The sequence below is a fragment of the Gallus gallus genome, chromosome 3 (assembly GCF_016699485.2).
Source record: "Gallus gallus isolate bGalGal1 chromosome 3, bGalGal1.mat.broiler.GRCg7b, whole genome shotgun sequence".
In the NCBI taxonomy this organism is placed as follows: domain Eukaryota; kingdom Metazoa; phylum Chordata; class Aves; order Galliformes; family Phasianidae; genus Gallus; species Gallus gallus.
Window position 1 is genome coordinate 27,067,652 of NC_052534.1, and position 16,709 is coordinate 27,084,360.

Here is a 16,709-nt window from a genome sequence, read left to right on the forward strand (position 1 = left end):
TGGATTCCTGACTGCTGAGCTCACTTCACGCAGGCATGTGCACGTATTCCCCATTCTGGTGACTGATACCTTCAGCGTTCCCCATGACTTCACAAACATTTCCACACACAGGCCACATAACTTGCACCGACATCTCTCATCACCTTCCCCTATGGCACTGTGAGAACACAGAATGAAAAAAAGAGAGAGGACAGGGACCAGCAGGAAGCCAAAGCAGACATTACTCCTAAGGAAGCCCATGAGTAACGAGCAGCTTGGCCCGACGCCATGTTGGCTAACAATGACTCACCCAACATCTCCTCCCCACCACGCTATTTTTACTTGAGTATGACAACCTCCACTCCTAACCTGTGGTGTCTGGGTTTCCTTCACTCCAGACTGCAGCTTTTCCCAGGTGAGCAAGGCAATCCTGTATTAACCTCCTTCTCTCTTCCAGGGAAGCAGTCGTGGTGTCCACCCCACCCCAAGCTTTCAGAGCAGAAGCTTTGAGTCTTTCTGGCTGAAACAGTGGATTAAAAAATAAAATAATAAGGTCACCTCAGCATGCATTTTCTAGCTCCGTCCCTTTCTTTTTGAAGCAAAGGAGAAAGGATTAATGCATTATTTGCCTTTTAGCCCAGGTGGTCTGCTCTGCTAGCCTCTGCCCCATTTACCATTGTTGCTGCTAACAGCTGTCTGGATTGCAGCTGCTCTAATGAAAGAAGCACTGAAATGTACTACAGCCAGGCACCTGGCAATGCTGTACCCATTTGTTCATATCGAAGGAACATGCGAGCTTTTAATTGTTCATGGCAAAGGGAGCTTTTTAATGACTTCAATTAACAGAGAGAGAAGAACTCCAGTTAGCTCTTGCTATACAAAAGTGTCCACAATGTCATTAAAACAAGATTTACAAGTGTCATAACTCTCAGCAGCATAGTCAACAATACAGCCAATCATTACAACTGAGCACCAAAGGAGAAGGGGGGGAACCATCACACCAAGTAACAGGAAGGAAAGAAAGGAGAATGGGGGAGGGAGTGCAGAGGAAAAAAGAAAAGTCATTTTTCTTTTCAGTCTAAATTGATTTTATTCTACAAAATGCTACTCAGTTAAAATTGTAAAAGCAAAACCATTTTAATATGTTCTTTCTTCCATAGCAGCAAGCTTTCTCTAACAAGCTTTTTGTTTTAGTGCAAATACTGTAGGCCTGTATTACAGTAAAGTAACAAGAACAGAGAAGAGACAACACCAGAGAGATCAGAGCTGAGATTCTCCAGGGCTGCAAGAACGATACCAAGATCACAACGAGCAAAGAAGGGTCCCAATTCAGTAGTCACCTTTAAGAACCTCCTTGGCAGAAACTATTCCACTGCAGACAAAAAAAAAGAAAAAAGTAAAAAAAAAAAGAAAAGAAAAAAGAAAAACCATGAGCTAAAACTTTTGAGGAAAAAAACATGATGGTGCCCCCAAACCTTCAATAATCCTCATGGTCGCATGTTAATCGCCGAGGCTCAATTCCATCTCTGACATCCACTCTGAAGCAGCAAAATGCTACTGATGCTTTCTATTTCCACAGGGAAGTGGAACCAGAATCAGGCCCTGTTTATGTCTGAGGATCTTAAAGTAGACTTTAGTGACACTAGTAACTTATCGCTCTAATAAAGATGCACTATCCCTTATTGATGTTACTTTGAACTACACAGTATATCAAGATATATACAACATTTTATCCTCTCACTGAGCAAAAACAATTGGATACTTATTTTCTACACATTTTAATATGGTTTTAATATCAAGTAACCACAAACAAGAAAGTGGAATAACCCTTTAATCATACAGGATAGAAGGGGAACAATTAAGTAAAACAGGATGGAACTTTATTATTATCTTGCATTCTGAGATTTCTCCTCAACTCCACCTACTGTTCACAGAGGAATGATAATGCATCTTTAGAAACATCTCTTTTTACATTTTATACAGAGAGCAAAACCCAGAATCTTTTATTTAAAGAATCAAAAAAAAAAAAGCCTAAAAAAAGAAGAAAATTGGAATATTTTTAATGCTTTCTTTATTATATCCAAGTCTTGAACAAGAAAAAAAAAGATGTAAACATGATAAATAAATAAGAAATAAAACGTAGATTGTTCCCCCCACCTCTTAAAATGTTTGACTTGGCCTTCCTAATGAAAATGAACTTCTAAGTGTCATAACCATAAGATTTCTTACATTTCAGAAGTCTTTCTTGGAATGGAAAAAAAAAAAAAATCAACAACAAAAAAGCAGAAAAGCAACAACCAAACACCAGGAATGCAGGTTGGGAGGATGTTAAATTAATGGCGGGCAGATCTGCTGGAGCAGGCACAGAACGGCTGCCTGCCAATAAATAATAAGATACCAGGGAGGAGAGGGGTGTCTTAGGTTTGTTTTTGTTTTCTTTTCATTTAGGATAAAGGCCAGGTGGATCCTACATACAGTAAGCAGCAAAATTAAAGGTTCAGATGAACTAAATAGATCACTTAAATAATAATTATAAAAACACAACAGAGAGCTACTGTCCCCAGCAGGTTGGTCCCAAATACCATCACACCACAAGCAGTTTGAGACTAACCCCGTCTCCACACCTATGAGAAAGGAATGGTTGAAGGCAGTGCCACAACCGGGAAGGGAGGAAGGAGGAACGAGGGCAAAACTGGAATGCTGAACATCACCTAGAAGCTGAGTGTCTCCTTCAAGCAGCTGCTACCGCCACTCCCAGTTGGGCAACTTCAGATGCTGCTGGATGTTTCACTGGGCCAGTCATTAGGGGGTCAGTTCAATACCAGCTGAAATTCCCAGGGTCTTTTTCTATCAACTTCAACAACTTCTGCTCAGAAACTGACCCAACATCTCCAGTACGTGCAGGAGAACATGGAGACACTGTATGTTTAGGAATCACTGGGGAAGGTACTCAAGGCCTTCCTTCAATACCGTTTGTGGAGTGGGGAAGACATTCAATTCCCAAAAGCACACCAGTAAACCTGTAAAGAATTACCCAGGGCCAGACCAAAACAGCAGGAGACTTCAAGCTGTACCTGTCTGCCAGCAACTAAACAAAGGTAATGCTGATCCACTAAATACGAAAGGCAGAAGACCAGCAATCCCAACACAGACATCCTCTAAGAGGTTTGAGGGAGAGAACAGGCAGGCACAAGGTATTCAGGGCTCTTTCAAGTAGCAGAAAGTGATTCTCTTTTCTGGGCAGTTTCAAATCGCTCCCCACCAGTATCACAGGACAGAAAAGGGGATTTTCCCGTCCTACCTCTGAGAAGATCAATGACAGGTCAACATGCAGTGGGCAAAGGCCAGCTGCAGCTCCTTCTGGCAACAATTCAGTGAGCAAAAGCTAAGGTAGGAATTGCTGACTTCCTTGGGATACATGCCTCTCCCATGGGGATGGGGAGCGAGTATGGATGAGTGGTGAGTCCCTGACAGGAACCTTCCCGTCTAGCCTGAGAACTGTCCATTTAGGGAAAAACAAACAAACAAACAAAAAAACCCACTCAGGTAACTTGTAGAGACCAATCTGGGGCTATCACAGAGGACTGTGTCGAATGTGAAAACAAACATTTCTGGTTGCTGCAATGGCATTTGTAGGCTGGCAGATGTGGCCTTCCCTGCACTCAATCCCCACACCTAAGGATTTTTTCAGAAAGCCTCTACTTTATTAAAAACAAAAAGAAGAAATTTTGATGATCATGTGAGGGGAGAAGAATTCCTTTATCAACTTCAGTTATTGTAAAAGCTCAATTTGAAACTTCTAGCACTAGCATAATGATGGAAATGTTTAAGCAATAAAGGAAAAACCTGCATTACTGAATCAGTTTCACAAAGGGAAAAGATCACTCATCTTTCTATTGCTGGCTGCAAATACCTCGGTTTAAAATAATAATAATAATTAAAAAAACAAAAACAAACAACAGCCAAATAGTGTCCCTTTGAAATGATTAAAGGAATAGGCAGTGACCAGAGTTTGAGGGAATCCAGACCACCTGAGGAACGGTCTGGCTGCACAAGACTGGGCCTATTAATTCCCAGTGGAGTTGGCAGGAGCTGCAGCAGTTCAGCATCTCACAGCACTGACCCTGTCATTGCATTTTGCATTTCTCCAGGTCCAGCCTGACCAAGAAATTCCCAAGTTTCAGCCAATTTAGAGACAATAAAAACAAAGAAAATCTCACAATAAAAAGCTGCCATCACAGCTTCAACAGGCTGGACTGAAGAGCTATCCTCTAAGCAGCTTAGCTGGCAAGCTGAGCTATCCTCACGTTCACAAGGTCATGGTTCACCAGTGCACTGACACCTACGGGAACAGAGCTTGGCTCCAAGCAGGAATAGTTTCACACATTACTGTTCTCAGCAGTGAACATCAGCACTTGTGCCCTCTGTGAGCACTTAGTACTAGAAGCCAAGCCCACACGCTGGAGAAGACAGAGACCCAGCGCTGGTGGAAGAGCCCTCTGATTTGCTTTTGATCTATAGGCCAGTCAATCCCAGCAAAACCAGATCAACTACACTGCAAATACAAAAAAAGCTACAGAGGCCAGAGACCAAGGTGCAAAAAATGGTAACTGGTTTTCCTCCAATGTCAACTTGTCAGTCATACCAGATGTTACTAGAACTTCAGCTACACCACTGCTGCCTGGTCAGGAACGTCTCAAGGCCCGTGCTGTGCTGGAGGCTGGACTCCTGCCTTCCTCCAGCCTTGGAAACTGAGAAGCTCTGAGAAAACTCCACCAGCAAGTATCAACTTTGTGGAAGCGTGCCGCCGTGTTTCCCAACAAGGAAAGTCATCAAGGGCACAAGGTCCCTTCGCCCTCCTAACCACTGCCAGTCTCCACAGTGCCACTTCTTTTGGTAGTATGTTCTGCAAATATTACGAAGGAGTGGGGACAATTTTACTAACAGGAAGAGATCAGCATCTGAGTCAGGGGCCCTGATGGGAAGGAAGATGCAACACTCCCTAGGAATGGGCAGCCCAGGAGAAGTAAACAAGTCCAGCAGCAGATTTGGTATTACCAAACTGTGGCTAAAATCCTGCCAAAGACACTGCTAAGTGCCAGCTCAGCAGCTTTTCTGATGCCACTTCAGCCCTGAGATGCTAACTTGGCTTTTGAGGAGCCCAAGGAGATAAACATATCTACTCATTAAGAAAAAGAAAATCCTCCACATGAGCCTCCTGTTCTCTCCGTTCACTGGGTCTGTGTCGCAGGTAATGAGCTCTGCCCTTGCCACTGAGCCCTTGGGCTCCTCTTGGTCCCCCCCACCCCCCCAACCAGCTCCCAGGCATCCCCTTCCCAGCTATAGGCAACCGTGCATGTTTCCCACAGCCTGTCCCAAGAAAGATCCTAACAAGCCTTTAGAGTTCAGAGCAACTGGATGAAATGTCATAGGATCGACAACATTGGAAATGATAGGCAGAGAGAGAGGGGGGAGGGGGGGAAGAAGAAGTTGTAAGGTATCTAACCAGAAAGATCTAAGCACAGAGCATAACCGATCAGATCAATTCACAAAGGAAAGGGATGGCTAGCAACTGTCTGCAGCTCGCCTTCAGTCCTGGCCAGGAGTGCTCCCCAAGTCCACTATGGTGCCGAGACGAGGTTTCCATCGGCAGACCCTACAGAGGAGACATTGCCCTCTCCAATCAGTCCTGGTGCATCAGTCCCACCCTTGCCATTTCCTGCCTCCAGGGAGCTGGCATTGGTCCTCACTCTCTTTCCTGGAGCTGCAGCATTTCCCCATTCTTGTTCTTGCTGCCCTTGTGCTTGAACGATCCTGTGCCTGTCTCTAATCCCATGGAGGGGTCTCCCCATGGAGCCGGGCGGGGGATGTAACACACTGGCAATGGGGGGGCCTCAGGGGATTACAATGCCAGCAAGGTGGGAGAGTTCAAGGAATCCGAGGACTGGTCACCGCTGCTGCTGCTCCTCCGGTGAGCTTTGGAGCAGGACTCGGACGGGGAGAGAGGAGACTCCTGATCCAAGACATTGGGGTAGGTGAACACCAAGTTGGAGGAACCAGGAGTGATGGCTGGTGTCGAGGTCACCACGATGGGAGTGTTGAGTGCCTCCTCCCCATAATAACCTCCAGCAATGCTGATGGGCTTAATGACAGACCTCTGAGCTTTGTCAAGGACCAAAGAGGAAGATGGGATCTCTTCCTCCACAGGCTCCTGCTTCACCACCACTGCTCCGCTCGCTCCAGTCCGAACGCTCTGGAGGCTGCTGGTTGGTGGGCTCCGACGTTCCTCAGGGCTGATTTTACACACAGGGCTGTGAGCAACCAGCATGAACTCTAGTTTCTCCTTCTCCTTCTGGAGCTCAGCAATCTCTTTTTGAAGCACTGACTTTTCCTCCTCCAGCACCTCAGTTTCCTGCAGACAAAAAGGGAATAAGTAAGTCTCCACAGTTCTGGCACTGCTCCTGACCTAGAACATGGCCATCAAGTCCAACTCCCAGCTGGCGTGGGCAGATACACCCCAGCCTCTTTATGAGCCAAGCAAGCACCAGGTATTTGCTAGTTCAGCATTTTGCACTTCCTGCGTCTACCTGGAGGCTATTTCCAAACTTCACCAATCTAAGGGATATAAATGGTCTTCTCATGAGCCCACCTTTGTTATTTCATGTATGGTTTCTACAACTCCTGTCTTGTTCCATGGTTTAAGTATCTCCTCTCCCTTGTTATCTACACGAGAGACACCTTAGCAGAGAGGACTCTGATCCTCTACCACTGGGTTCTGTGCTAAGGTTAAATAGCGTTCTTTTCATTTCCTAGATGTGGATAGTATAAAGCTATCTCTCAACTGTTTTCATTTTCTTTCTGTATCTCATACTCTAGATGAGGCCTTGCCAGTGACTTGTGCAAAAGATTGACACTTTCATCTCCACTGGATTATCCCTTGATGCATCCCAGGATTACTCCATTTACCTTTCCCATGATCACATAACGCTGACAGCTCATAGTCAGTCTGTGAGCAATTAGTATTTTCCTGTGTGAGGAACTTGCAGAAGTACTCACCCTGAGTTTGTCAGGATATGACCTCCCAGTTTGTACTCCTCTCACTTTTAGATTAGTTTAGTCATGAGAATCCTTAAATTCTTCCTATAGACTGTCCAGCTTCCCCTGCACTGAGAATACCTCCCAGATTTGAGTCAGCAGCACATTTCACCGATGTGCTTTCACAGCTGTGATTCTTAATAAGCTCAAACAGAACCAAGCCCAGGTTGCTTCTTAAAGAGGAGTGCTGGAATCTCTACAGACTCTGTCAGTGCAACACATCCTTGTCTCTTCTTCAGCCAGTGTCTTATCCACCGCACAGTTCCTGCACTCATCCCTACCTTCTTTAACTTAATTATTCCCCTATGGCACCAAACCATACATCTTTGCATTGCTCCCCTTGAGTTACACCCATCAGTTACGCCCACCAGAGACAGGTTATTCTAAAGCATGTAGCTTAGAGAAGTACATATAGCATTGCCTCATTTTCTCCTGTTTTCAGATGATACTAAGAGTCTTGTAAGTGCTTTCAAAGGTTTCATCTGAAGCACACAGCATATTTATTTCCATTTACGGAACGAGACCTGAAGATGCATGTTGGTCAGTAGGCTCTATGGAAAGAGACCTCCTAGGATGTTTTAGGCAGCCAGTGAGAAGAAATTAGGCTGCTGAGCCCTCACCACTACTGACACAGGAGCAATGCCACTGGGCAGCCCTGAAAGAGGAAGGCAGCATGCATTTTACAGCATCTTCCCCAGATAGGTTGGTAGAGAGAGAACAACACCCTGCAAGCTGGTCCAAAGGGCAGGCAACAAGGAGGGAGGAATGCATGCAGAGCACGTACCGCCTGGAGTTTCTCTGTTAGCTCTCGGCGCCTGTTACGACATTTAGCAGCTGCCAGCTTGTTCCTCTCTCTCCGGATCCTTCGCTTCTCTTCTTCCTCAGGCGACAGCTATGGGCAAGTGCCAAGAAAACCCACAATCAGATCTGAGCAAGGCATTCCTTGAAGTTTGTGAGGATTTAACCGCAACGCAAAGAAAAAAAGGCCTGATCCAGCAGGATGCTCAGCACTCCCCCTCTCCACTGATGTCAGCAGAAGATGAAAGCGGCCGGTATCTCTGCTAGCACCAGGTCCTAGCAGAAGGGTGAGGAGAAGGCAGAGTGGGGAGCAGTGGGGGGAGATTGTGTAAGAGGACAGTGAATCTGCAACAAGGCCAAACAGATAAAAGATGCTCTGATTGTTTCACAACTTGGGTGGTACATTAAGCAAAACCAGAGTGTGATGTTGTAAGCGCCTCTTTCTTGAAAGAAAATATCTGCTGCTTCCCACACAAAAATAGTTGTTAACTTGAAGGTCGGGGATGGGGTGGGGGGAGAGAGGGAGATCAGCAGAGCTCTCACGATGTCTGTGAAGCAACAATTATTTATACCACCCCAAAATCTGACCTCAGATTTTCAAGCACTTGGTGTGATAACAGACTGCTTTTCACATCAGCAGGCAAGGCTCCAGTGATACCAAGGGCTTCCTGAGGCCAGCTGACATCCTCACTGATATAAGTCAGGAGCAATTCCGTAGAAACCCATAGAGTTACACTCTTGCAACACTAGAGGAAGCAAGCAGGAGCCCACAGGATCTGGTGAGGTCAGGCCTAGCTTTGGGGATTTGAGATGAGCTCCTACAAACCCCAGCAGTGGCAGCCAGATCACCCACGCCACGTCCTGCTCTGCCCAGGGCTGACCTTACACTGGCATTGCCGTGACTGAGCCCAAAACCAAGATGAGTGCTCTGCAGGGTGCTTGTTGGCAAGGGATAGAGGGAAAAAAAACAACAAAAAAAAGAAAACTAAAAGAAAGAAACAAAAAAAAAAAAAACAAAACCACCCTCTTCTCATAGAAGCTTTCAGTTTTAGTATTTTCAGAGATGTCAAAACTGCAAACAAGATTGACTTCCTGCTGCCTTTTCATTTTAGTGTTAGTTTTATTCTAACCCCATTCTGGTTTGTTTTGGTTTAGTTCATTTCCCTAATTCTGATCTCCACAGTTTCAGGGAGTTTACTTCAGCTGCTGGGCATTCCCCTCTCTCTGTTCTGCTTTTTTCAGGCTTCTATGTGTGGAGGCAACAATTTCACCAGCAGGCAGTGCACCTCTGGGTACACGCTGAGGGACAGAGGCACTTCTGGTGCTTGCTGGGACTCTGGGACAAGGACTTTGGGCCTGAGAGCTCCCCTTCCAGCAGGTAACAGCACCCTGTCCTGGGACAGGGGCACCTCCCCCTGGGTGGGTGGGTTTTGGTACCCTCAGCCCTGTAAGGAGCCCCAGCAAGCACACCCAGCATGGCTCTGACTGCTCCATTTGTGGCCTGTAGGTATGCAGGATAAAGTGTATTTGTCCAGTTGTATCCATAAGGCAAAGCATCAGACATGCACATGAACTCTGGGATGACTTCAGGCCTCTGTATGTGGTTTTCAGGAGCATAAATCTCACTGAAAGACACTGGGACCAAAATGAGTCTTCTCAGAGCCTTCAGTCATTTGTAAGTTATCTATCTCAGAAGTTATGTTTTTTTAAAAAAAAAAATCTCACAGATGGGGCTGAAGAGGTGAATCTGAGCCTGCTTTACATTATAATGGGTCTCAAATGGCATATTCTGTAAGCTGCACTAAATTTGTTTACAAGCAGTTTGCTCTGTCACTCCTGGTGTCCCTGCTGGACTCACAAACTATAGCTGTCGCTTGTCCAAACCCCACACATGCAGTCAATGGCAGAACTATTCATCGAGACAGGCTCTTTTCCTACAACGTTACACAACATTTTCCAAAAAGGCAAGCACCAGCAGCGGAAACCTGAGCCAAAGAGTCACTGCACACAATCCGGGTCCTGCCATAGCACGTGTCTAATCAAAGGGACTTGGATCTGAATGACCCATAGCGAATGGCCTGCAAACAAGCCACGGGCCAGGAACTGCTTGGCAGGCATCCTTCTGCAAATAACTCTGAACAACAAATAAACCAGAGAATATGGTGATCTCTTCACGGCCAATTTGTGAACACAGAAGCAGCATTTGTCAAACAAATTAGTCGCTGCTAATTATTCCCCTGGTTCTCCTGAGAGCTTTCCCCAGCACTGGACACCAGCCCTGTATGCTGGGATGGTAGGCGGTTGGGCCTGGCTGAAGGGATGGCACCTGCCCTGCCCAGCACACACAGGCTGCAGTGAGCCCTTCAGGTCCCTATTGGGTCCTTTAGAGGTCCACACCACAGAAGATAATTGGAGTGTGAATCCAAACAGATTATGCAGAAATAATAGCAGGGCTGCTGCATCTTATTGGGAACAGGCCTCACACAGCAGAGTGCTCATACGCTGAGGCCGCACAGCGCATCCTGTTACATTTCTCTGTGGCAACCCACAGAACTGCTGCTTGAGAGCAATTTGTGGAGTTTCAGATATTTCAGACTGGCTTTACAAAGGCACAGGCAGAAGTGGGACCAGCTACCCCACTCCACTGTGAGAATGCCACCAGGATGGCAGCACCTGGAGGATACCCATCCTGTTGCTGTGAAGAGGTCAGGGTGAGGAGTTGGGTGTAGACTGTAGCGTCCTGAAGGTTCTTTGTGAGACTGGATGTGTTCTGGGGAGCTGTTCCTCCCTGCATGACACTGGCTGGCACTTGTGGTTTCACCAAAAGTGAGACTGGAGCAGCGCAGGTGGTCACAGAGCCAACAGAAAACACCAGCTGATGTAATCTAGGCATCAGTTTTGTGAATTACCTATGCGAAGCTCTGGTTGCTCAGGGGTTTCCTTCTGCCTGGAGCAGCAGAGACACTCAGACTGAAACCCAAGGCTCAACTTGAGAGTTTCACCTGCTCCTGAAACTCAGCCGCAACACAGCCTGGTGTCACAAGGCCTGTGCTGGAGACAGGCTGAGTCGTGTCACACACTGAGGAAGCAGCAAGAAAACCACAGTCCAGCTCACACTGTGCATCATCCTGAGAAACACCAGCGCACGTACAGAGCGTGGGGCAGACCGCTGCTGTCCCCATGGGGCTGGGTGACGCTGTGAGAGGGCAGAGGGAGACTCCCTTTGCATAGGGGAATCTGTACACATGCCACTGAGTGCCTCGCATCCTCCTGCTCACACAGTTACCTGCTCATCCCTTCGTCTCCGTCCCACTGTGGTGCCGATGGTTTTGATCACGCCCGGTCGCTGAAGGGCCGTGTGTCCGGCCACCGAGGACAGCGGCGGCAGTGGGTGGCTGTAGGGGTGCGAGCGAGAGTACGGGCTGGACATGGAGGTGATGACGGTGGGCTGCACCATCCACTGCAGGTCTTGGCTGGTTGTGATGGCGTTGATCGTGGGAATAAAAGCACTGCCTGATCCTGGCATATCTACTCGGAATTTCTAGGAGGAAAGGTGGGGGAGAGAAGAAATTGTCAGTGAAAGCAGAACATGACACATTCTCAGAAGCTAGCCGAGACCCCAGGAGTGGCCCCAGCAAGGACCAGAGCAGTGCCTGAAGCAAACGCAGCACTGCCAGCTCCGGCCCCTGCTGCATCCTGGTCTGCTCTGCGCCAAGCATTTGGCTCGTGAGCTTCCCCTCACAGCAGCCATGCCCTCACCCAGCCCTGTCCTTGTTCCCCACCTCCTCAGCATCCCCACTGCTCCTTCCAGCACAGGGCAAAAGGGGAATTAAGGAGTTTCTAGAAAAACACTCCTCTGCCAGTCCAAAGAAAAGGAAGAGAAACTTGGACTCTGAAGTGCCATTACTAAACAGAGCAAAGCCACCTACCAAAGGATTCCCCCGAAATCCTGGCTTGGTCTGCATGAAGCTGGGTATGGCGAGAGCAGCAGCTCACCTCTTGCTCAGAGGTTCTGTGCTTGCCGCACATAGTGTGAGAAGCCCGGCCCCAGGATGGTTACGTGCAGGGATATGTATTTTAATAGCAGCCTATAAAATAGTTCTTAGGTTTGAGATCGGACAAGTTCCCTGCAGCTCTCTGCACTGTCTAGACAAAACAAGGCAGCAGTAAAAACCAAGGCAGCAGGTAATGATCTCAAAAATACGCGTACACCTTGTTTCAGACAGAGGTAAATCCATCTGGATAATATGCTGGCACTAAACTGCCAGGAAAACAATTGCTTGCCCCCGGAGGGGGAAGCAGGGGAGGAGGAATGCTTTTGTCTATGAAGAGCTCCCATCAGGAGACTTTCAATGGTGAGACTGGGCCTTACAGACAGGCACGCCTTGCTCCAGCTGCCTCCGCACCCACCGCAGAGGGCCGGGGCTCGGAGGACCCGCAGCTTGCAGCATTTAAATGGTCCTGTGAAAGACACCCGCTCTCAGGTCAGCACAGCAGCCTGCTAGGGACACGAGAGCCCTTGCATCAGCCTGACCTCAGCCCAGGTAAGTGTCCTAGATAAGGGACAGCACTTCACAAGTTTCCTTTTCAGGGTGTGCCTAGTCAAGCACCGTGCCTAAATGCTTTGTTAAAGCAAGGCTACTGCAAATAGTGTTCCACATTCTGATAGCAACAGCACTTTGGGCCAGTTTTATCCAGAAGACACCCAGCTGCCAAAGCCTGCAGACCAGAAGATCCAGTTTGAATGCAGACAAAATGCCAGTTTACAGCTTTAGATAGCCCTAAATCTGACAAGAAAGGACAAGAGAAGGCAGGAGTGCATCTCGTGAAGGGAGTGGGGGAACAATGCTGACAGGATGGCACTGAGACTTGGCAGAAGCTGCACCAGAACCTCTTAAGTTCACCTGCAGGTGGGGCCTGACAACCTCAGCGTACCACACACATCAGTAAATGCCATCCTCACGAGCTCTGCCGATGGAGGCCCAGAGCTGAGCACTGTAAACACCTCAGAGGAATTTACTGGTGAAAATCCCCTTCTTTATACTCTGCCCAGTGTAGGCTGTGACCACATGGCCCACAAGAGGACGGCTCAGCAACTCCACAACCATCACATCATTATGAAGAGATCTGAACTTCACAACAGGGACGAAGTGCAAGACAAGTAAAACCACAAGTACTGGCATCAAGAGATGCAAGTTCCGCTGCCAGTTCCATGAGTGCTTTCCTCCATAACCTTTGCCCACCTGTACCACCACCACCAGCCTTCTTGCACCCAAACAGGGAGGAAGAAGCATCCTGCCTTCTTTATAAGGATGCTACAAGCTATGGCTGCGCAACGTAATGAGATTTTTTGGTGCTTTGTTGTGCAAAGACAGTATTTGTGTTCCAGAGGAAAGGACCTTTGTGGTGGTGCCACACCACTGTAGCCTCCACCCACTAACCTGCTACAAATTCCCATCAGAACCCAGGAGAGTCAGACCCATCACCAAATTGGCCATGTAAGATATGAACATCTGACACAAGTCAGTCTCAAGTTACTAATCAAGTGACTGCCAGCATTTGAATGTCGCAGAAGCCACTGGCAAACACCTCTTTATTTCACCCAGAGGGTTTCTGCACCCCTAACACAGGCTTCCTGGACAGCAACGTGAGGTGCTCAGCTCAGCCACATCTTTCTGCTCGCTTTTGGGCCAGGGCACGAGGCTATGCCGGCTGCAGCCTGTCTGTGCCATGCCCCATTGCTGCCTCCCTTTTCATCCCTCAAAATATCGTAACGATTCCCCCAAACCTGCATTCTGTACTCTCCAGAAGCGATATTTTCCCCAGATACCTAAGCAGGGGGCACACTGCTGAGCCTTCAGATACGGGCACCAGGGCTGCTGCTGAATTTTCCCTACGCTGTGCTTCCCACGCAGCCAGGCCTTGCCCACAGAGCCAAGCCTTCCCACCAGGACACCTCACCACAGCCATGCCCGTGTGCCTGCCCACCTCCTCACACACGGCTCCTGCTCCCAGGGGGCACCCCTCTGCCAGCTCTCAGCTCTCCTTATCTACAGGGACAGGTTGGGCGACAGCCAAACCGCGAGGCCGCACGCACAGCACGCACTCTGCTGCTGCTCTCCACCCCACCCCAAGCAACACGCGGACACAGGTATCATTACACAAGCAGAACAAGGAGCGAGGCAGAGGCCTGTCGTTAGGAGTGCAAAGAGCTGAGCCCAGCCCTGGCTCTGCCTCACCGGATCCGGCCCCGAGGAGGCCCTGGCCCTGCTGGGAGCGACATGCTGCAGGGCATGCCCAGCTCCGGGAACTGAGAGAGAAGGAAAACGCACACCAAAATACCTCCCGAAAAATCCACCCAGAGGGTCTTAACTAACACTCGGTTATCCAATACGGAGCACAGGGCCAAATCCTCCAACAAATGAAAGGCCCCAAAGGTTGTCCCGTGCTGAACGCAGAGCTGGGATATCAGGGGGGAGTCGCCCAGTGTGAGAGCACACAAATTATTCCCATTAGGGGCTGTGCGTACCACATGGCAGGGCAGCGATGGGGGAATAGAGCACAACACGCAACTTGAAAGAAAAAAATGTTCCAGTGCTGCGCTGTATGGGAAAAATAATTCAAAAGCATCAAAGTTTTGGCTCGGAGACACAGTTTCCACTCAAGCATGTGACTGGTGCGTCTTCCCTTGCTTTGGGAAGAAGGGGGAAAAAAGAAAAACGCTGAAGAAAAAATTTCTGCAATGCATATTTTGTGTGGCGATAAAGCCCCGCAGATCTGCCCAGCCCGGAATCAGCAGAACAGCCCCATTCCTGGGGGAAGGCAGCGCTCGCACGTGATCCTAATCTACAACATCTGCAAGGACCGAGGGAAAGACGCCTCGAGATATCGCCCGCGTTCTGAGAGAAAACCCTTCCGCTCCTGCCCAGCCCCGTACCGAGCCCGCGTCCGTCACCTCGGAGCGGGCCGCGCTGTGGCACGCACGCGAGGACGGGCACCGTCGGAGCGCGTGAGGGAAAAGGGCAGAAACAGAGTTAGCAGCCCCTCGGCCGCGAACTCCGGGCTCAGCCGGAGCCCCTCCGGCTCCGCGAGGGGGTGCCGAGCGCGGGGCATGTGCCGGAGGAGGGAGCGGAGGGGCCGCGTCGGGCGGCTGTCAGAAGGAGCGCCGGATCCTGCTCCCGGACACGGAGGTGTCCGCGCTCGGCGCGGCCCGCAGAGGGCACCCGAGAGATGCGTTCGGAGGCGGCCAGGAACCGCGGCGTCATTTCTGGTAAAACTTCTTTAATGTGAGGAATGTCACGGGCTGGTACGGTTGGCAAAGTTTAAGACCGGACTTTTTCTTTTTCGTTTTCTTTTTTTTTTTTTTTCTTCCCTCCTTCTTTCCCTTTCATAACGATCCTACGGCTTCTCGATGGGAGGCGGCAAGGCGCTCCCGCCGCCAGCCCGTTCGCACGGACCCACCCGAGAAAGAATAATACTGGGAGAAAGGGGGGAGCGCAACTCCGAAAAAGCCAAAGAGTGGGGAGAGGCGGGCCGATGTAAACAAGTTATGAAATAACCTCGGTTTGTATAACTGCCCCGGTTGTGTAACGCCTTCCACCGAAGTGGTGGATTGGGGCTATATGGGCAAAGAACCTATTTGTGAACGTTTTCTTAAGAAAATGGGAAGACGGGCTAAGGAACGTCGCGCCCTTCGGGCCCGGCTTCGAGGAAGCCGCTCCCGTCCCCGCCGTCCCGCTCACCGCCCGAGCGGAGCGGCCGCCGAGCGGAGCGGCCCCGACGGAAGCGCGCAGCCCCGCAGCGCCCGGAGCAGAGCGTGGGGCCGGGGCAGCAGAACAGGGATTGAGAGCTCTCGGGAACAGCGGGGATAAGAGCCGGACCGCGCGCGTTGTCCGCAAGGGAGACGACCCGGAGCGCCGCGGGACCGCTCGGAGAGCCGCCCGGCAGAGGGAAGGGGGAAGGAGGGGGACCGCCGCGCCGCCCAGGGGCGCTGCCCCGCCCGGAGCTCCGAGCGCGGTCCCAACCGCCGAGATGCGATCGCGCGTCCGCGGCGCCCACCCCGCCCGGACGAGACGGGGCGGAGGCGGCCCTACCTGCTGGGCTGCGCCGGCGGAGTAGGGCTCGGGGTGTCCCGGGGAGCCGCTGCTGCCTCTGGAGGAGGTGTCGAAGCTCCCGGGATAGTCCTGGTACATGGTCCGAGGCCGGCCCGGGGGAGCCGCGTCCCCGCCTTCCCGCGCCGCGGCCGCCGCTCCCTCGCCGTCTCCCCGCCCCCTGCTCCGTGCCGACCTCTCGGGCTCTGCCTCGCGCCTCCCGCAGCCGGGGGAGAGTCCGCAGCGGGAGAAGAAGAAGGGGGGAAAAATAGAAAAAGGAAAAAAAAAAGAAAAAAAAAGAAAAAGCGGAAAGCCGACAAAAAAAAACGAAAAAAACAAAACCAAAACGACGGAGGCAGCGGGCGGCGGAGCGCTGCCGGGCGCCGAGCGGGGCACAGGCGGGCGCAGCCCCGTGCGCTGCGTCCTCTCTCTCCGCGCCGCCCGAACTCGCCCCGCCGGCGGCGCGGCCCCGGCCCTGGGGCTGCGGGCGGAGCGGCTCCCGCCCCCGAACGCCCCTCGCTAAAAGCGCCGCTCCCGCGCGCGGTGACTCAGAGCCGCGGATGCCGCTCCAGCGCGGTGCCCGCCGTGACTCAGGGCACTGGCGGCGCCCGGCCCCACGCGCCGTTTATCCGGCCCCGCGCCGCCGCCGCCGCCGCACCATGTGCACCCGCACACGTCAAACCCGCGGCGCTGCCGCCCCGCCCCCCCTGCCCGGAACCGCCCACCCGTACCCGCGGGTGGGGACGG

At 50.6% G+C, this 16,709-nt stretch overlaps 2 protein-coding genes across 2 annotated transcripts in view; one reads left to right on the plus strand and one right to left on the minus strand.

The window, feature by feature from the left end:
- Positions 1–776: 776 nt before the first annotated feature.
- On the minus strand, positions 777–16,415 carry FOSL2 (FOS like 2, AP-1 transcription factor subunit). The gene is made up of 4 exons (NM_001045836.2): positions 15,966–16,415; positions 11,159–11,413; positions 7,859–7,966; positions 777–6,391 (listed from the first exon to the last, which is right to left on the minus strand). Exons 1-4 carry the CDS (start codon positions 16,062–16,064, stop codon positions 5,882–5,884), a joined length of 972 nt encoding a protein of 323 aa, NP_001039301.1. The 5' UTR covers positions 16,065–16,415; the 3' UTR covers positions 777–5,881.
- LOC124418348 overlaps positions 14,032–16,709 on the plus strand; it is a 31,064-nt gene continuing 28,386 nt past the window's right edge. The window contains exon 1 of the mRNA XM_046939304.1: positions 14,032–15,142. Coding sequence (XP_046795260.1) covers positions 14,615–15,142 — 528 coding nt within the window. The 5' untranslated portion in view covers positions 14,032–14,614. The remainder of the gene's footprint in view (positions 15,143–16,709) is intronic.

Excerpts from the sequence above, each read along its gene's own strand:
- FOSL2 (NM_001045836.2), bottom strand. The coding sequence starts at position 16,064 with ATGTACCAGGACTATCCCGGGAGCTTCGACACCTCCTCCAGAGGCAGC. Across the intron at positions 11,414-15,965 it reads CCGCCGGCGCAGCCCAGCAG|AAATTCCGAGTAGATATGCC; the intron begins GTAGGGCCGCCT and ends CTTTCCTCCTAG. Across the intron at positions 6,392-7,858 it reads TAACAGAGAAACTCCAGGCG|GAAACTGAGGTGCTGGAGGA; the intron begins GTACGTGCTCTG and ends TTTTGTCTGCAG.